The sequence below is a fragment of the Leptodactylus fuscus genome, chromosome 7, assembly GCF_031893055.1.
Source record: "Leptodactylus fuscus isolate aLepFus1 chromosome 7, aLepFus1.hap2, whole genome shotgun sequence".
Taxonomy (NCBI): Eukaryota; Metazoa; Chordata; class Amphibia; order Anura; family Leptodactylidae; genus Leptodactylus; species Leptodactylus fuscus.
Window position 1 is genome coordinate 133743497 of NC_134271.1, and position 22025 is coordinate 133765521.

At 40.6% G+C, this 22025-nt stretch overlaps 1 protein-coding gene across 1 annotated transcript in view; it reads right to left on the bottom strand.

Annotated features, from left to right (window-relative positions):
* Nucleotides 1-8819: 8819 nt before the first annotated feature.
* LOC142214524 (scavenger receptor cysteine-rich type 1 protein M130-like) overlaps nucleotides 8820-22025 on the bottom strand; it is a 134943-nt gene continuing 121737 nt past the window's right edge. The window contains exons 14-21 of the mRNA XM_075283473.1: nucleotides 21672-21770; nucleotides 19894-19962; nucleotides 17606-17701; nucleotides 13941-14051; nucleotides 13747-13844; nucleotides 13425-13566; nucleotides 9017-9124; nucleotides 8820-8923 (exon numbers count right to left, since the gene is read on the bottom strand). Coding sequence (XP_075139574.1) covers nucleotides 8820-8923; nucleotides 9017-9124; nucleotides 13425-13566; nucleotides 13747-13844; nucleotides 13941-14051; nucleotides 17606-17701; nucleotides 19894-19962; nucleotides 21672-21770 — 827 coding nt within the window. The remainder of the gene's footprint in view (nucleotides 8924-9016; nucleotides 9125-13424; nucleotides 13567-13746; nucleotides 13845-13940; nucleotides 14052-17605; nucleotides 17702-19893; nucleotides 19963-21671; nucleotides 21771-22025) is intronic.

A 22025-nucleotide genomic window follows, 5' to 3' on the forward strand; every position in this document is an offset into this window, starting at 1 on the left:
CTACTCTATATTGTATACAGTACAGTATAATATACATAGGTTAATAGACTGACGTGTTTTTGCTTGTTATTGTATACATTTATCTATACGCTGTCTCTGCAGTTCTAGTGTCTCTGTATTTGTATGCTTTCCCCATATACTATTAGTAATGTTGTAATACTGTATATACTACACTACTGGAATTACTACTGCTATACTATATAGATAAATAATCATTCTATTGTAATATAAATTAGTAACTAAAGGTTAGCACAGAAATGATAGTACCCTGGGACAATAATTTATTATTTTACAAGTTACTGATTTTCTAGTTATTACTAATGTATCACAAGTGCGGTAATATATCAGCACAATGGCAGGAGGGCTCTGGCTCCCATGAACGCCGGCCAGATATTAATAACAGTGTAAAAAGATGTTCATGGGGTTATGAATCAAACATTATACATTCTCTATCCATAGGGTATATTGCTGATCAGTGGGGTCCGACTGCTATGAACCCCCCCCCCCCCCCCCCCCCCCTTATCCTGAGCCAGGGTGAATGGAGCCAAATCCCTGCTGGACATTAATTTCTCTGGAAGCAACAGAGATAGCGAGCGCTGGACTTCTATCCTTTATAGTAAATGTATTTACGGCTGTCTGACTGTATACACAGGTATATAATATTGTATTAGGAGGTTTTATAAACTACTGTAGTTACGACATATCATGATATTTCCCACACTTTACATCAGTTCTGAGCCCTGATCTCTGTGTATACTGACAATGGATCTTTATTTACCATTGATAACCCACATATATCTGTATACAGACAGGGATGTACACACCATAGGTGCAGTTTATTCATTGCACAGGAGCCCTTAGTCAGCTTATTACTGTCTATTAGATTGTACATAAATTACTGATACAATGGTTGAAGGACGTAAGGATGGCGCTGTATGATGTGATCTATGTAATAAATCTATATACTATTCCTGCATAGGGCCCCTCTGATGTCTGTGCTGCCCCTCTTCAGACACGGTGGATGTGATTTAGATATTTTTGTAAGTTCCGCAACAAAAATCTGCATCAAATTACTGCGGGGGCCACACGGTGGCTCAGTGTTTAGCACTGCAGCCTTGCAGCGCTGGAGTCCTGGTGTTCAAATCCTGCCATGGGCAAAAAACCATCTGCAAGGACTTTGTATGTTCTCCCTGTATTTGCATGGATTTCCATCCCATATTCCAAAAAAGACATACTGATAGGGAGAAATGTACATTCTGAGCTCTATGTGGGGCTCACAATCTACATTTTAAAAAAAAAAAAAAATACTGCATAACAAGTGAATGAGGTTTTCACATCAGTCAACAAATAAAAATGTTAAAGGTTTCTGTCCCTGCCCTGAGATCTGTCTGTGACTAGTTGTCCAGTCTACAGTACGATTGTGCATATCCAATAAGTAACTTACTGTACAGAGGAGAAAGAGGAACTTCACGTTTTTCAGTGTCAAATTTTTTATTGGTAAAGTCAAGTGAACGTTTTCGGTCCCATGCACCTTCATCAGACTCTACATTTGGGATAACAGAAAATAAACATAAAAAATCAGAAATTACAAAAAAATCCAAAAAAATAGAATTTTTTTTTACAAATCATAATACAGCCATATCTTGCTTTAACACTGACACAAAACATATATATATATATATATATATATATATATATATATATATATATGAATAGAACCATGATATGAAATTGCAGGGTATAGCAGGAGTTTTGTGTTTTCAATCATAGTCAAAAGGCAGCTTGCTTTAAGAGTGGGAGGAAAAGAAGGATACGTAGGTGCAGTAGTTAAGGACAATATTTGTGAATGCATAGTGGCAAAGATTATAAAAAGAACTTCACCTGTTCTTTTAGAGGTAAATGTACTCCGCTATAAAACTAGTTTTATATTTTTTTCAAACTTTGTTTTCCCATAACCACTTTTCCCACTATTATGTGTCTATCGAGTTCCTTCTTTTGTTGCTTATAGGGGTGCTTGTTACTGGAATAATCATCAGGTCTCTAAACCATTGGTGCTTCTATATAGTATTGACTGTTTAACTTCCCCATACACGCTATACCTTGTGCTTTGCTTCTCACACATTATCGTCCTCACACGGCGCCTGTGCGCACGCGCACACAGCTCCGTTCATCTTATTTTTGCTATGGGAATCATCTTTCTTGTACCGATGCTTGTGCGCATGCGCACAAAGCTCTGTATGCTTCACTCTGCTCCATACAGGCATAACTACGCCTGCGCGCGATGGACCAATCCGTTTTATATCCGGTCTCAGACGCTGTGTATTTCGCGCCATCCTTTTGCCATAGGCTTTACACTAGCGCGAGTACACTGCGTATATACATTGTTGCAATTCCTTCTAGCATATTGCGGGCTTGGTCCGGTCTCCAGGAGGTAAGTTCCCCTACACAACGAGCTGCTTGTATCATTTTCCACAGACATTTATTATGTTACAAACTTATTGGTTATACCTGTTATTCCTAGGCTGGTCTGGAGTGCCTTTCCTCTTTTTGTTATTTACCGTACTAGCGGAGTAGATTTACCTCTAAAAGAACAGGTGAAGTTTTTTTATATAATCTTTGCCACTATGTATTCACAAATATTGTCCTTAACTACGGCACCTACGTATCCTTCTTTTCCTCCCACTCTTAAAGCAAGCTGCTTTTTGACTATGATTGAAAACACAAGACTCCTGCTATACCCTACAATTTCATATCATGGTTCTATTCATGTATATATATATATTTTGTGTCAATGTTAAAGCAAGATGTGGCTGTATTATGATTTGTAAAAAAAAATTCTATTTTTTTGGATTTTTTTGTAATTTCTGATTTTTTATGTTTATTTTCTGTTATCCCAAATGTAGAGTCTGATGAAGGTCCATGGGACTGAAAACGTTCACTTGACTTTACCAATAAAAATTCGACACTGACAAACGTGAAGTTCCTCTTTATACTACAAGACGGGTTGGGACCCTTACTTCACTACTTGGAATCTACTGTATCCCTTTCTAAATTACTATACAGAGGAAAGTTGGGTACATTGAACCCCATATACAGTATGCAGCATATAGAGATATATACGACTTTAACATATTTTTATTTAAAACTCAGAAAATTCCAAAAAATGCCACATATAAAAATCTCAGACAATGTGGTAACATGTAAGAGAAAAGAGAAATCCCATGAAGTAGGTAACAGGTAGCGCCGTGTACTTTACTATCAGGATATAATAAGCCTTACCTTCATCCTCAGCTTCTACAGTCTGACAATAAGATTTCAGAAAGAAAAGTTGTAAATAGAGATGAGCGAACAGTGTTCTATCGAACTCATGTTCGATCGGATATTAGGCTGTTCGGCATGTTCGAATCGAATCGAACACCGCGTGGTAAAGTGCGCCAAAATTCGATTCCCCTCCCACCTTCCCTGGCGCCTTTTTTGCACCAATAACAGCGCAGGGGAGGTGGGACAGGAACTACGACACCGGGGGCATTGAAAAAAATTGGAAAAAGTCATTGGCTGCCGAAATCAGGTGACCTCCATTTTAGACGAATAGTGGATTTCAAATCCGGGTCATATGAGAATGTGAACTTTGTGACTATGAGACAGGGATAGCTGTACAGGCAGGGATAGCTAGGGATAACCTTTATTTAGGGGGGAATGTTATTAAAAATAACTTTTTGGGGCTCTATCGGGTGTGTAATTGTGATTTTTGTGAGATAAACTTTTTCCCATAGGGATGCATTGGCCAGCGCTGATTGGCCGAATTCCGTACTCTGGCCAATCAGTGCTGGCCAATGCATTCTATTAGCTTGATGAAGCAGAGTGTGCACAAGGGTTCAAGCGCACCCTCGGCTCTGATGTAGCAGAGCCGAGGCTGCACAAGGGTTCAAGCGCACCCTCGGCTCTGATGTAGGAGAGCCGAGGGTGCACTTGAACCCTTGTGCACCCTCAGCTCTGCTACATCAGAGCCGAGGGTGCGCTTGAACCCTTGTGCACACTCTGCTTCATCAAGCTAATAGAATGCATTGGCCAGCGCTGATTGGCCAATGTATTCTATTAGCCTGATGAAGTAGAGCTGAATGTGTGTGCTAAGCACACACATTCAGCTCTACTTCATCGGGCTAATAGAATGCATTGGCCAGCGCTGATTGGCCAGAGTACGGAACTGGACCAATCAGCGCTGGCTCTGCTGGAGGAGGCGGAGTCTAAGATCGCTCCACACCAGTTTCCATTCAGGTCCGACCTTAGACTCCGCCTCCTCCGGCAGAGCCAGCGCTGATTGGCCGAAGGCTGGCCAATGCATTCCTATGCGAATGCAGACTTAGCAGTGCTGAGTCAGTTTTGCTCAACTACACATCTGATGCACACTCGGCACTGCTACATCAGATGTAGCAATCTGATGTAGCAGAGCCGAGGGTGCACTAGAACCCCTGTGCAAACTCAGTTCACGCTAATAGAATGCATTGGCCAGCGCTGATTGGCCAATGCATTCTATTAGCCCGATGAAGTAGAGCTGAATGTGTGTGCTAAGCACACACATTCAGCACTGCTTCATCACGCCAATACAATGCATTAGCCAGTGCTGATTGGCCAGAGTACGGAATTCGGCCAATCAGCGCTGGCTCTGCTGGAGGAGGCGGAGTCTAAGGTCGGACCTGAATGGAGACTGGTGTGGAGCGATCTTAGACTCCGCCTCCTCCAGCAGAGCCAGCGCTGATTGGTCGAGTTCCGTACTCTGGCCAATCAGCGCTGGCCAATGCATTCTATTAGCCCGATGAAGTAGAGCTGAATGTGTGTGCTTAGCACACACATTCAGCTCTACTTCATCGGGCTAATAGAATACATTGGCCAATCAGCGCTGGCCAATGCATTCTATTAGCTTGATGAAGCAGAGTGTGCACAAGGGTTCAAGCGCACCCTCGGCTCTGATGTAGCAGAGCTGAGGGTGCACAAGGGTTCAAGTGCACCCTCGGCTCTCCTACATCAGAGCCGAGGGTGCGCTTGAACCCTTGTGCAGCCTCAGCTCTGCTACATCAGAGCCGAGGGTGCGCTTGAACCCTTGTGCACACTCTGCTTCATCAAGCTAATAGAATGCATTGGCCAGCGCTGATTGGCCAGAGTACGGAATTCGGCCAATCAGCGCTGGCTCTGCTGGAGGAGGCGGAGTCTAAGATCGCTCCACACCAGTCTCCATTCAGGTCCGACCTTAGACTCCGCCTCCTCCAGCAGAGCCAGCGCTGATTGGCCGAATTCCGTACTCTGGCCAATCAGCACTGGCTAATGCATTGTATTGGCGTGATGAAGCAGTGCTGAATGTGTGTGCTTAGCACACACATTCAGCTCTACTTCATCGGGCTAATAGAATGCATTGGCCAGCGCTGATTGGCCGAATTCCGTACTCTGGCCAATCAGCACTGGCTAATGCATTGTATTGGCGTGATGAAGCAGTGCTGAATGTGTGTGCTTAGCACACACATTCAGCTCTACTTCATCGGGCTAATAGAATGCATTGGCCAATCAGCGCTGGCCAATGCATTCTATTAGCGTGAACTGAGTTTGCACAGGGGTTCTAGTGCACCCTCGGCTCTGCTACATCAGATTGCTACATCTGATGTAGCAGTGCCGAGTGTGCATCAGATGTGTAGTTGAGCAAAACTGACTCAGCACTGCTAAGTCTGCATTCGCATAGGAATGCATTGGCCAGCCTTCGGCCAATCAGCGCTGGCTCTGCCGGAGGAGGCGGAGTCTAAGGTCGGACCTGAATGGAGACTGGTGTGGAGCTATCTTAGACTCCGCCTCCTCCAGCAGAGCCAGCGCTGATTGGTCGAGTTCCGTACTCTGGCCAATCAGCACTGGCCAATGCATTTCTATGGGGAAAAGTTAGCTTGCGAAAATCGCAAACTGACAGGGATTTCCATGAAATAAAGTGACTTTTATGCCCCCAGACATGCTTCCCCTGCTGTCCCAGTGTCATTCCAGGGTGTTGGTATCATTTCCTGGGGTGTCATAGTGGACTTGGTGACCCTCCAGACACGAATTTGGGTTTCCCCCTTAACGAGTTTATGTTCCCCATAGACTATAATGGGGTTCGAAACCCATTCGAACACTCGAACAGTGAGCGGCTGTTCGAATCGAATTTCGAACCTCGAACATTTTAGTGTTCGCTCATCTCTAGTTGTAAACCAAGAAATATGAGACATATTCTCCATTCCATGTCTTCATGTATAAGACAGCTGTATAATAAGAGGTCTCTGATGATGATGATGATGATGATGATGCTGATGAAGAGCTGCACCATACACCACTGCTTCTAGCTGATCTATGTGTCAGTGGGATATGTGATATACAGGAGGTCTCTACCAGCAGTGTTACCCTATGTAGATAATGTGGGGGACGCTTATCACTAGTGATCACATAGAAAGCTGCGCACTTACATTTCTGCTTCTTTATGACCTCCCCCCCCCCCCTTCCTTCCCATTTGCTACATGTAACATCTTCTAGATAACCACAGTTCATGTATTTATCTATGAAAACCTCTAAGACATGAACAGAACTGACATACGTTTTAGAAAAAATTAGGGGTGCAGGTTAAGTTAAACCTCAAAATCTGATATGATCACATAGACGTTCAGGTTTCTGAGTGCAGTGTAAATGTAGCAGATATATCTGTACTCAGCAGGTGTGAGATTTACTCTGTCAGTATCTGAGGTTAGAGGAAATGTATGGAAGGCAAAGAAACATCAGCAAGGAGGATTTATCTGACATAGTATCAGGTCTATGTAAAAGATTAGGAATAAACTAATGTAACAGCAGAATAAATCCTCCCCTGTCTGACACTATCTACACTGTACATCAGATGTCTGATAGCTGGAGAGCGACTCTTTTCCAGCTCACCAAAACAACTGTACACTTTAGTAACCTTTATTTCACCATCTTCTCCATTCAGCTCTCACAGATTCTCTTCTTGTGTCCGACCACAGATCTCCTTCTGACTGCTTTATATCCTGTTCTCATGGATCGCACCCCTGGTGCTTAACTGTACCAAACTGAGCATCAATAACCTGGCCTGTACTGGTAGGATGGGGGCCTTGTATCATAAAGAGAATCGGACTATCACATATTATGGCCGATGTATATAATAGTATCACGCTTTCTTACCTGCCATCATTTTCTAAATGAAATTATAAAATATCTTTCATCTTCTGATCTATGTTCTATTGTGTAATTTTCACCCACTGATACATGTACTATGTTCCATTATGGATATATGAGATTTCCAAATCATTGTATTCTGGTTTTATTTACAGTTTTACACAACATTTTGACATCTTTTGGCATTGAGGTTGTAGATTTTATTACAAAAATGTGACAAAGGATAAAAAAGAGCAAATCATCACAGAATCTTGTACAAATGTTGACTTAGGAAATGATTTATTTGCCTGCATTAAATTTGACAACATGATAATTTTCACAATTTATTAATCAAATAAAGTATAATCCAGTATATAACTAAAGCATTGCTGCAATTAATATAGAAATATTAAAACATATCTGAGCCACTGATATTGTCACCATATACATAATATAAAAGATGAATGAAAATCTTATTTAAATGTTTACAAAGTATCACAGTATAGCGTCCTGGGAAAAAAAGGATACAAATTAACTTTTATTAAATAATCTAAAATTGTATATTCTCAGCCCATTACCAATAGTGAATGATAAAACCAACAACTATGAATATCATGGCAGCCTCAGATAAAGGTCATCCACTAGGGATCAAGCGATCAGGAAAGATCGGATCCCGATCGGCAATCGAGCAAATTTCACGATCGGGATCGGCTGGAAAATGATCAAAAATCGGATTTTGAAATCTCAAGATCAGTTCAACCCTACTACATATATATATAATATCAATTAGGGTTGAGCGATCGGGATCAGGAAAGATCGGATCCCGATCGGCGATTGAGCAGATTTCATGATCGGGATCGGCTGGAAAATTATCAGAAATTGGATTTTAAAATCGATCCTGAAATCTCAAGATCAGCTCAACCCTAATATCCACTGAATCAACACATACATACCCTCTGAATTTCTATGCTGGGTGTTGCATGAATCACTATAGAGTATATAGTCTCAAATTTCTGCGCCACATCTCTAAGTACGTTACAGGTAAGTGAATATCTCTATATAAAATACCCTATAAAATGGCTAGGGAAGTGCTGGTAAGTGGGATTGTCTGCAGATAGGGTAACCAGAAGCACAGGTTACATTATATTATATTATATTATATATTATGTCAGCTGATCTCAGGCTCAGTGCTCGCTATCCCACGCCTCTGCTCTTTCGTGATTACTGTAGACCATATTAGTCACTGCTAGTCACTGCACTAGTCCAAATAAGTGACCAATTGTTTGCTCAATATATTTGCTCTACGCGTTGCACCCTTAATTCAGGAATCATCAGGAGTGATAAGGTGATGGGTGGGTATAAATTGCGGTTAAAAACCACAGTTCCCACAGCTCTGGGGGTGAGCTGTGGTACTTGTGGCAAGATAAAATAATTGTGTTTAGGAAGAGTCGTGTTCTGTGCCATCTGCATTGGGATCGGAATTCGGATCGAGATCGGGTTCGAATGAAAAATGATCAGAAATCGGATTTTAAAATCGATCCTGAAAAGTCAGGAAAGGCTTAACCCTAGTTCTAAGATATAAGTGACACTTTATTCTTCCTCTTGTGATACATTTATATACAATGTAATCCACCAGTATCTGGTATTGGTCATGCAGACATGGAATCATCATAATCCTGGTCCACAGAGAGAAGAACCTTGTCCTGGTTGTTGTCTATGGAAACCTTCTGCTCATCACTCAGGGGAATGGAGTCTAAGAACAGGAAAGACACAAGAGATAGAAATCTTTACACATGACATGGACAGCTCACGTGTAAGCTTTATCTTATATAGTATATGTACAAACCTTCCCCAGATGGTCCCAGCTCTTTATGATCATGTATATCGGCTTCTCCATCATTGTATAAAGGCTGAGACAAGTCATCGGTATCCACATCATCATATCCAGGGTCTTCTGGTGATAATACAAGGGCATGTTATTATTTAGTTATTATGTTTTAGGCTTTTCATTGATTAGTCGTGACATTTACATACAATACAACCCTATAGACTGATGCCGTATGTAACTACTGTGCCATTAGTGTAATGATGATGGTGCCCTTCCGATTAGCTGCCAGCCCAGGGGAGGTGTATAAAAAAAAAAAAAAAAATACTTATACTCCCCTGTCCTGGGCTGTACATCCGCTCCGGGGCTCTTCCTGCTGGTAACTGAGACCTCACTGCTTAGGCCTGTCATTGGGCTTCAGCGGTCACATTGGGCACACTGGTCTAATACTGCTATGGCACCCCACGTGCCACCAAAGCGAAAGACCTCAGTCACCAGACTGAAGAGGATGCAGCAGACAGCAGAATAGAGTGAGGATGTCCTGGAGACAAGGTGAGTATAAAGTGTTTGTTATTTTTATTCACTGGGCCTCTACTTAATATACTCTGGGGTCTGAGGAGAACCCACAGTATAATAATAGCACCGGTTCAAGGGGGGGGGGGTCTCTCGGGAGCACATAATATTGTGTGTAGGCCACTGTGGAGCACGGAATACTGTGTGGGGGCCACTGCGAAGCACGCAGTAGTGTGGGGGTCATTATGGAGCATGCAATACTATGTGGGGGCCACTGTGGAACACACAATTTTCTTCCGCAGTGTGTGAATAATATTAACCAGAATCTCATTCACTTTGCTTGTACTTTCAAACGCAACATTGGACCAAAGAGTTTTTCTCAGTATACTAATTTATACATATACAGTATACATATATATGTAAGAAATATACATCAACAAAAGCTGCAACAATATATAATATCTATTATATTCAGGGAATGTTCTGATGGAAATATCTGCTGGATATGGAATTCTAATACTAAGGCTGGTTGCAGATATCCATGCTGTAACCGAAATGCCGCAAATTAAAAGCACGGGCTACACATGGGGGACACGGGGATATCCCCATGTGCTTCTGTAGATCCTTAATTAAATGAATAGTTGCCATGGAATAAGACATGTCCTATCTGATGCGTCCCAGACTGTCGGTCTGCACACTGTGAAAATCACGGTCGTGTGTACAGGCCCATAGAAAAGAATGGGTCAGTGTGCTATCCGTGACAAACACCAATAGCAAACCGACCAACACCACTGTTGTCTGAAACGGGCCTTACTCCATGTAAACAAAGGGATTGATTTCAAAATGTTGTCTTAAGATCCAGAGACATAAATAATATAAGACTGTAAGATTATTTCATATTTTACCCTATAAACAGTATTTTATGTGTTAAATTACTGTATATACTCGAGTATAAGCCGAATTTTTCAGCACAGTTTTTGTGCTGAAAAAGCCCCCCTTGGCTTATACTAGAGTCAGCAAAGAAATTTATTTATTTATTTATTTATTTTTTTTTTGGGGGGGGGGGTCTATGACCGGCCGCAATATCAATGTATAGAATTTCCCATAAAATAGTGGGGGAGAAAAGCAGCTTTAAAAAAATAAAAGTTCTAAATCCCTCCTTTTCCTAGAATATATATAAAAGTAGAAAATGACTGACACACATACACATTAGGTATCCCTGTGTCTGAGAGTGCCCGGTCTACTGAATATAGGGGATCTGCAGCGCTCCTGTTCTGTCGGGAAGGGGTTAATAGGAGCACTGCAGATCCCCTATATTCAGCCAGACTGAATTCCAACTGGGGAACAAAAAACCCCCCAAAATAACTCAGTCCTAAAGCTCAGGGAAGGGGTAGACAGACAACCAAAACACCCCTTCCCCTTTCCCAGCACCCAAAAACTCACCTCAAGGGCCAGAAAAGTAATTTTTGGAGGTCTCACCACATCACACACACATACACAATGACAGTTAAGGGTGGGGGCTGTTGGATTTCCCATTGCCTATGCCATCTGTGGTTGTCTTGGGCAGCATGAATTAAAGGGGTCCATGCTAATGTTTCTTTAGCTTAAAAATTGTGTTTCTGCACATACTAATGTAGAGGAAAGAAGGTTTCCAAGTATTTTTCCACTTTCATAGAGGTTGTATTGAGTTTGGAGTGTCTAGTTTTTAGGCTGTGATGTTGGGGTAATACAGGGACTTGGGCATGTTAGATGCCCCCAGACATGCTTCCCCTGCTGTCCCAGTTGCATTCCAGAGGTGTTTGCATCATTTCCTGGGGTGTCATAGTGGACTTGGTGACCCTCCAGACACGGATTTGGGTTTCCCCCTTAACGAGTATCTGTTCCCCATAGACTATACTGGGATTCAAATAGTCGAATATTAAGGGTCTACTCGAATCAAATATTTCATTATTCGCTCATCTCTAGTTGTTAGGCTGGGTTCAAACTGAGTTTTTTGGTCAGGAATTTGAGGCGGAATCCGCTTCAAAATCCTCCACCAAAAAATGCCTCACAATTTTGATGCGGTTTTTGCCAAAAACCACTTCGAAAACTGCTGGCGATGTTTTCATAGTCCATACACTGTGCTGGAGAATAAAAAATAAAAACTAAAAATGCCTAAAAAAATGCTCCAAGAAACACCTCATGTAAAAAAAAAATGCTTAAAAAAACCATTTCCTAATTCCTGAGGCGGATTTTTTCCTGACCAAGAAGAAATTAATTCTCAATTTGGAGTAAGAGGAGCAGGCACTGTGATGCCATGTGTGCCCCGAACAAGAAGGCTCTGGGGGGCAGTATTGTCTATGGAAAATGAAGTTACTGAGGTACCAACATTTAACTTCCAGCTAAGCTTTCACCTCACCAGAGGGTAATAAATGCGGGCTAGTTATTGACTTCTTAAAGGGATTCTACCATTAAAACCTCTTTTTTTTTTGTAGATAAGACGTCGGAATAGCCTTTAGAAAGGCTATTCGTCTCTTACCTTTAGAAGTGATCTCCGCCGTGCCGTTGCATTGAAATACCGGTTTTTACCAGTATGCAAATTAGTTCTCTTGCAGCGATGGGGGCGGGCCCCAGCGCAGGAAATGCGTTGGGCACATCCCCACTGCTGCTCGAGAACAGGCTCCAGCGACGCCTCTATCTTCGGCTGGATGCTCCCCTTCTTTCGGCGTCACCTCCGACGCCTGCGCAGTTGGCTCTGCCAGTGAGATACTAGTAGAGCCGACTGTGCATGCCGGCCGGCGGCCATAGTTCCAACGGCTACTTCTAGGATCAGAAAAATAAGAGAGATATAGAGAACACACCATTACTAAACCTCAATCTCCCAGATTTACTTGAAGAATATAAGTGCCAATAAGCAAAAAGACAAACAAAAAATCTCAATTTAGGAAATGATTTATTAAGTATTCTGCATTATATTGATAACATCTCATATTTCTATCATTTATAAATAAAGCTACAGTAAGTAAAATCCAGTATATAAGAAAGACATTGCTTCAAGTGATATAAGAGTGTATACGCCTCTACATGTAACCAGGTCGTGCCAATGATAATGCCGCCATACAGCATATAGCAAACCTTATTACATTATCTCTTCCCTGTTGGTTTAGATTAGAATAAGAAAATATACCTCAAAAATTATTTTAAAAGCAAAAATTTCTATAAATGTAAAATTCTAAAGATATAAATCTATCATATTAACACCAAAAAAGGAAACACAATAAATATATATATATATATATATATATATATATATATATATATATATTTATTTCACATTTAATGTCTCACAATCACTGACTCCTAGTGGATAGACTTAGGTTAAGGCCCCATGTATTGATACACCGAAAAAAAAGAAAACTGCGGAAAAAATGCATTAGAAAAAACGTATCATGTTTTTTTTCCCACAGTGTTCTTCATTGCATTTTTGCTGAGTTTTCCTCTGTCGATTTTCTGCCCATATTATACCAATACAGAAAACGGCAGGGTATCAAGTATAATTGACTTGCTATGGTTTTCAAAAATGTGAGTTTTTTTTTTTTTTTTTTTAAAAGAAAACATACGGACCTCATTATAGTCTACATGGGGTCTGTTTTTTGTTTTTTTTTATGTAGATTGTGAGCCCCACGTAGAGCTCGCAATGTACATTTTTTCCCTATCAGTATGTCTGTGGAATATGGGATGGAAATCCATGCAAACACGGGGAAAACATACAAATTCTTTACTGATGGTTTTTTTGTTTTTTTTTTGCCCTTGGCAGGATTTGAACACCAGGACTGCTAACCACTGAGCCACTGTGTGTGCCCCCCCCCCCCCCCAAAAAAAAAAAAAAAAAAAAAAAAAAAAAAGTGAGTTTTTGAAAATGCAGTTTGTCCGCTACGGATTTTTTTCTGCAATGTGTGAATTCTGGATTTTCCAGAATCACAGCCGCTTTGCTGTGATTGTAAAAAGGCCTCATTTTTTTTTTCCACGGCACGTGGGGCTGTAGCCTCAGTAAGCCACGGAAGTTTTGAGATTTTGTTCTGTGGAATGATGAAGCAAAACTGGAACGTCAAACCTATGGATCAGAGGTATGTACCTAATTTGCAATAGGGAGTGAATATTTTAGGCTACAGCTGTACATTTATCAACTATATGATGTTAATCCACTAGTGCTGGTAGTATATACAATGTAATCCACCAGTATCTGGTATTGGTCATACAGACATGGAATCATCATAATCCTGGTCCACAGAGAGAAGAACCTTGTCCTGGTTGTTGTCTATGGAAACCTTCTGCTCATCACTCAGGGGAATGGAGTCTAAGAACAGGAAAGACAACATTGTATACAGTAAGTACAATTACTTCTATTTTTCTTTACTCAAACATGTTCACATCCCTTTATAAGAGTACAAACCATTAGAAGACAGTCCCTGCTGTTCTTTATCATGTATATTGCCTTCTCCATCAGGGTATAAAGGCTGAGAGAAATCTTCAATATCCACATCATCATATCCATGTTCTCCTCCTGGTTATAAAATCACAAGAAGACTCCATTAGCTTCATCATATTTTACACTATTCAATGATTAAAGATAAGATTTATACATAACCCTGTAGTCTAGTATTGCAGTGGCACCCCTGCAATCCTGTCAGATAATACTCGTTTTCTTCCAGAAAATGATTGCAATCACAAACTCTTTGGTATTATTATCTTCATTTAATTTGTCTTCAATGGAAAACCACAAAAACAATTGTCAAAAAGCCAAATTGGATATAATTCCACACCAAACATAAAAAAGGGTGTGGACAAAAGTATTGGCACTGTTTGAAAAATCATGTGATGCTTCTCTAATTTGTGTAATTAACAGCACCTGTTACTTACCTGAGGCACCTAACAGGTGGTGGCAATAACTAATCCATTTCAACTAGCTGCAAATGTGATTTAAAGTTGACTCAACCTCTGTCCTGTGTCCTTGTGTGTGCCACATTGAGCATGGAGAAAAGAAAGAAGACCAAAGAACTGTCTGAGGACTTGAGAAGCAAAATTGTGAGGAAGAATGAGCAATCTCAAGGCTACAAGTCCATCTCCAAAGACCTGAATGTTCCTGTGTCTACCGTGCGCAGTGTCATCAAGAAGTTTAAAGCCCATGGCACTGTGGCTAACCTCCCTAGATGTGGACGGAAAAGAAAAATTGAAGAGAGATTGCAACGCAAGATTGTGCGGATGGTGGATAAAGAACCTCAACTAACATCCAAACAAGTTCAAGCTGCCCTGCAGTCCGAGGGTACAACAGTGTCACCCCGTACTATCCGTCAGCGTCTGAATGAGAAGGGACTGTATGGTAGGAGACCCAGGAAGACCCCACTTCTTACCCAGAGACATAAAGCCAGGCTGGAGTTTGCCAAAACTTACCTGAGAAAACAAAAAACGTTTTGGAAGAATGTTCTCTGGTCAGATGAGACAAAAGTAGGAAAAGGCATCAACATAGAGTTTACAGGGGAAAAAAAAAAAGAGGCCTTCAAAGAAAAGAACACGGCCCCTACAGTCAGACATGGCGGAGGTTCCCTGATGTTTTGGGGTTGCTTTGCTGCCTCTGGCACTGGACTGCTTGACCGTGTGCATGGCATTATGAAGTCTGAAGACTACCAACACATTGTGCAGCATAATGTAGGGCCCAGTGTGAGAAAGCTGGGTCTCCCTCAGAGGTCATGGGTCTTCCAGCAGGACAATGACCGAAAACACACTTCAGGTCACACTAGAAAATGGAGAGACAGCACTGGAGACTTGTAAAGTGGCAGCAATGAGTCCAGACCTGAATCCCATAGAACATCTGTGGGGGAGAAGAGATCTCTTGATGGCAGTTTGGAGAAGGCCACCTTCACATCTCAGGGGGGACCTGGAGCAGTTTGCAAAAGAAGAATGGTCTAAAATTCCAGCAGAGCCTTGTAAGAAACTCATTGATGGTTACTGGAAGCGGTTGTGCGCAGTTATTTTGTCTAAAGGTTGTGCTACCAAGTATTAGGCTGAGGGGGCCAATACTTTGGTCCGGCCCAATGTTGGAGTTTTGTGTAAAATGATCAATGATTTGACTTTTTTTTCATTCTCTTTTGTGTTTTTTCATTGCAAGCAAAATAAATGAAGATATTAATACCAAAGAGTTTGTGCTTGCAATCATTTTCTGGAAGAAACTGAGTATTATCCAACAGAATTGCAGGGGTGCCAATACTTTTGGCCAACACTGTATACTAGGGAAAACTTACAAAATCAGCAAGGGATCAAATACTTATTTCCTTCACTGTATTATGCCACTACTACATGTGGTTTCATATTTTGGATTCAGTTTTAATTCAGGTCCAAAAATAGCAAATTCTAGTACACTAAGGGAGTACAGAATCCTGTCTTCTATTCACTTATATAATACATTGCACTGCCTATGTGGAGTGTTGCAAACTTTGTCACAGTGTAATAGGAATAAACTGAAGGTAGAGCGGGGAGCCTGACAGCCATATAAAAGCATTGGCACCCTGTGATCTTGTTTGCATAGTGGAGTGCCTCCTCCTTCCGCAACCATTTAAATCCTGCAGTCGCTATTGCCATGGCATCTAATTGGTTAAAGGCTCAGTATGGACAATCTTGGGCATTAGGAGAAAGTGTCTGACCACATGTGTATAGCTGGGCTGCTTTAGCTGAGTTCACACTGGGTATTTTGGGGGTGGAGTCTGCCTCAAAATCCTGACCAAAAAAACGGCTCCCAGAAAAAGAAGCGACATGCTCATTCTTCAGGCGGATGCCATGGCCGGTTCAGCAGCAAACATCCTCCTGAAGTCACTCCCTCCGACTAGGCCCATTCATTTGGGCCTAACCCGGATCGGAGTGCCGTGACTGGATGCCAGTGCACTTCGCTGGCATCCAGTCATGGCTACCCATTTTTTTGGACCAGAATCTGAGGCGGCCTCTGCTCCAAATTCCGGTCAAATATACCCATGTGAACCGGGTCTTACACAGAGTCACCTCAATTGAAATAATTGGGTTAAACTTACTAATAAGTAGTGTAATGTTGGCCCAGCCAGTCAAAAAGTACACCAGATTTTCAAAAAGCTACAGATACTTCTGAAAAATCTTCCATAGTTGATAAGGAGTCTGTCACCAAAACACAGCCCTACAGATCTATAGGTTAGTGTCACCTAAATCAAACAGTATGAATCAGACCATCCATTGTTGAAATATTTCAGGTTTTTTGGTAGCGTGCAGATTAGCTCTTTGGAACAATTCACATTGCTCCAAAGAGGTAATTGACAACTTCCTGAGGGTAAGTTCACACAGAGATTTTTGGTGAGGATTTTGAGGCCGTACCCGCCTCAAAATCCTAACCAAAAAGACGGCTCCCGTTGAAGTCAATGGGAACCGCTTAGGTCTTAAGAAGCGACATGCTCATGTTTCAGGCCGCTTCGCCTCGCGATTTAGTCTGAAGACACTCCCTCCTCCGGACTAGGCCCATTCATTGGGCCTAATTCGGAGCAGAGTGTGCGGCTAGATGCCGGTGCAGTGCACTGGCTTTCAGTCACGGCTACTCAGTTTTTGATCTGGAACCTGAGGCGGCCTCCACCTCAGGTTCCAGACCGAAAAACTCCATCTGAACTTACCCTTAGTGTTCCAAAGAGCTCATTTGCATATTGATAATGGCAAATGGCAATATCTTGGCAATGTAAGCCCAAGGGGAAAACACTGATTTAGGTGAAACTATCCAATCTACCTTTTTGGCTGGGTTTCTGAAATTTCCCCACTGTGGGACTATTAAAGGATTATCTTATCTTATATACTAGGTTCTAATAACAATTACCTTTAAGACTGTCTAGTTTAAGTTTACATGGTCTAAAATTTAGGCCTGGTTTAGGTGAAGTCAATTCTTGTGGGAGCCGTCCATTACCTAGACATATACATATCTTCTGTTGAAAGAGATTGTCTTCATCATGTAACACTAGTTTATGACCACGATAAACTAATGATATATTATTAATATTTTCTCTCCACATACAGTATTTTATAATGGACTACATATACATCTCAGTAAATCTTTACCGTTTCTCTCACCTATAGCGGTTGAGCTATCATTGTTCTCATAAGATAATCCAGTGTCATCATAGTCATATTCTGAAGTCTTCTCCAAAGGCAAATCTGATATAATAAAATATTAATATTCTAGTCTAGTTTTATTTTAGATAAGGAATAATAATAATAATAATAATAATAATAATAATAATAATAATAAAAAATAAAGCATAAGGTAGGGTTCACACTACTGTTGGTGTCCACTCAAAAGGTGTCTGTTTAAAAAAAAAAAAAAAAATACAGGGGGCCACATGGTGGCTCAGTGGTTAGCACTGCAACCTTGCAGCGCTGGGGTCCTGGTGTTCAAATCCCGCCAAGGGCAAAATATCATCTACAAGGAGTTTGTATGTTCTCCCCATATTCGCATGGACTTCTATCCCATATTCCAAAGACATACTGATAGGGAAAAAAATTTACATTGTGATCTTTATGTGGGGCTCACAATCTACATAAAAAAAACCAAAAAAAAACGGACACCTATCATAACGGACACGAAAGGACAGATACTGTCTGTTATATGTCCATTGCTCATAAACCTCAAAGTTAAAAAAAATAAATAAATAGTGGACACTTGTTGTCTGCTTTTTAAATGGACAGGAAAAAGTCAAAAAAAAAATTTCACTATTTGTTGCCTTTGTTTTGTGATTTATAAAAACCAGATAAACCAAAGGAAACCTTTCCTATATAAATACACACAAGCCTTCTATAAATATGAGATTATTTTGTCTTCACACATACTGGATCATGAGGCTAAACGTTATGGTCTGCCTCTGAATATAATCTGAAGACAGTAAAAAACAGCTATGGGATGGCCACACACAATTAGAGTGAATGAGTGTACTCATATGTCCATTTTTTCTTTATGGATAGGAAAAACAGTCCATTATAACAGACATAAGTACTCAAAAGAACCCAATGGGTGAATTTATTACCACTTTCTGAAATCCACCATAAGATTACAGCAGATGCTGAGTCTTTAACCACTTCCAGACCGCCCGTATATCCGCCGTAGAGTATATACGTCCAGATAGTGGTTGCCTAGTTCTGACAGGACATATCGGAACGTCCAATCAGAACACAGCTATTGCACGGAGATCATGCAGCTGCTGAAGCTGGGGTTATTCCCTTCCCTTCCTTCTCGATTGCTGTGTATACAGTGCTCAATGAGCGCTGTATACACGGCTATGGGCGCCGCCATGATGCGGCCGCCCTCTGACCTGGTGGTCACGTGATCCACCAGGCTCAGTGTCTTACAAGAGCTGCTGGGTCCTACAGGACCCAGATCAGTTCTGTAAGTCTAAAAATAGTGTGCAAGAGGCTGTATTCCTCCTGCAACTGGGGCTAAATGTAGCAGCCCCAGTTATAGGGGAAATCAGATTCCCTAACAAAAAAAAGTGATCAGATGTCCCCAAAGGTCTCTTATGACCTTATGGGGACACAATCTGAATAAATAAATAAATGAATAAATAAATAAAAATAATAATAATATAATAAAAAAAGTTAAAAAAAATGAAAATAAAATAAATAAAATAACATAATGCGCTAATAAAATTATTAAAGGTTATAGCCCCACCCCTGACAACGCCATACAAAATAAAAATTACCATAACGGAGAGGAAAAACTATTTTATAAAGTTTTTTAGTAGCGCTTTGTGTTATTAAATAAAAATAAAGTGAAAACCAGACACAATTTCCCTCCTATTTTATTACATTTTCCCAGATATATAAAAAATTTAAAATATTTCAAAATAAAAACAACATAAAAATAAAGCCCTATGTGTCCTCGAAAAAAGACGCAAAAATAAGACGTATGAGAAAAATGTTACAGCCCTCAAAACCGCACATACAAAAAAAAACCCGAAAATGTGTCTGGTCCTGGACCACAAATTGGCCCGGTACTGAAGTGGTTAAAGATGGCAGCCGCTCTGCTGGAGTATGATTGCCATAGCTACTGGGTCTCCCAGTGGGGACCTTTTCCATTGCAGACGAGCTCTCATGCAAGGAGATCACTAGAGCCAACCTATGACCAGCCTGGATATAACAAAAGTCCCATAGACTGCAATACAGTTGTCTTTGGGACTTGCAATCAGAAGATTGCAGGTTCAAGCCCGGGGAAGGCTTTGTACTGACTGTTAAAAACCCTGTTTTTTCACAGTGTTTATGCTACATGGGACCCCAATCCTTAAGACCAATTTTCAAAAGCGTTGGAATCCAAAATATGGAAGATAATAAGATCCCCTAATGATAAATCGACTTACTTGGTGAATTTGCTCCATCATTTATGACATCAACATCATCATATGAAGGAATCCTGTCACTCTCAGTTCCTAGGAATGAAAGGTGAATACAGGGGAATTGTCTTCTATATACCATAGACAACTAATATTGTAAGTCAGACAATATATGATGTCTGTTAGTTATAGAAATGGATAGGATTCTAAGAATACAGAATATATTTACTATGTGATATTCCTTGTATAGACATTGAGAAAATCTTCTGAAATATCTACTCTAAGTGTGAAAATTAGTCAATATTTCAATTGATATTGGGGAGCACATTAATTTTATCAACAGTCTTACAAAATTATCCAGATCTATTGGAATTCTAGAGACTACTACTAAGACTAACTTTTCAACCAACCTTGCATAAATCAATAGTATTAGTGAATATAAGGAATTGTTGTACCATATTGTATCTGAATAAAAGAAGTCTTTCTTCACCTACAAGTGAGAGAAAGATACTGAGATGAGCAGATTCTCCTCTACTGTCTGTGTATTGTATAGGAGACATCATGGCAGCTTGCTCCACCAGTAGCGGAGAGAGAACTGTACATTTGTGATAGAGCCTGCAGAGGGGGATACTGCTTAAATGGGGGAAACCAAAGAAAATTATGAATTGATGGAGGGTAGATGTTCACTATCAATAAACCAAAAAAATGTTTACAAATCTTAGAACACCTAAAATATAACCTTTATTAAAGTACCATATCTATCTCCGCCATTTGTTAGATTCACGCTCCTCTGAAAGTATCGGTATTTAATATATAAATTTATTAAAGATGGCTCCCATTTGGAAACCTCCAATGCAAATTAGTAATGAATATTCTCGTAGAAGGAAAGTTTTAAATTGTTTTTTGTTTGTTTTTTCTTTTTCTTTTAAGATCCCTTTCTCACATAATATACTTTGAACTCATCAACCCCTCTTCACCAGTTTTCTGATGTAGAGGGGTAAAAATGTGTCTTGTGCCAAAGAAGAGATACACGTCACTTCCACATTACCTCCCTGTCACTGCTCCTCCCCTCCTTTCTAACTCTGTTACACCCCCCCCCCCTGTTTCCCTAGCTAACCTATCCCACCCACTACTAAGATCCCCCCTCCCCATTGTATCATACTTACCTATCTTCTGCTCTGGGAGATGGCTCCTCCTTTCTGTTTGACTGTGCTCATGCTGAAGTTGCTACACACAGACCGGAAGTACCTGTGAGGCCTGCGCAGTAGAGATGGAGTTCCATCTCTATTGTGCGTGTCTTGGAAACTCAGCGTCTCCAGCAAACACTTGAAGAAAGGAAGAGGGAAGGAACCATTACTGGACAGGAAGGATAGTAAGTATTGACAAGTTTGGGGAGGGGTGGAGTACTGGTGATGTTCCAAATCGGAAGCAGTGAAACGGAACATCACCAGATTATATAAGTAAATTAGAAGTTAGGTGGGCGGAACAGGGTGTCATTTAGGGGATAATTTGTATTTTACCCCCAGAAAACCCCTTTTACATATACTCACTAACCTAGAAGACTCGATTATATCATAAATAGTCACTAACTTTTAAATAAACCTTGTCTGAATCAGCATACAAGAGAATCTAAGAAACTCATTAGGCAGATTCTCCTCTACTATCTGTATGTCATGCATGGGAGATATAATGGCTAGAAATAATGTTACGCCTTGTGTACTGTACTATTGATTTATGCAGAGTTTGTGGAAACGTTAGGTACACTTTAATGAACTATATCAATAGGATAGTTAGGATTTACTTACTTGATTTTTGCGACAAGCTTTTATAGTTCTCCATTAATCTAAAATTAACATCTTCATACACCGGGTCAGGGGAAGAAATGGAGCTCAAATTCCTGAGGACTGAGCAACAAATTTTGTATTAAATTGGCTTCAATCATAAATAATGGAACCAACTAGAGATGAGCGAATAGTATTCGATCGAATAGTAGTATTTTAGTCTAGTCTAGATCGAATACCTCCCTTTGCATAGTTATTGGTGTACTCGGTCGAATACCACGCGGTAACTATTTGATTCCCCTCCCACTTTCCCTGGTACTTTTTTTTTTACAACAATAACTATACAAGGGAGGTATTCGATCGAATATACTCGCTCAT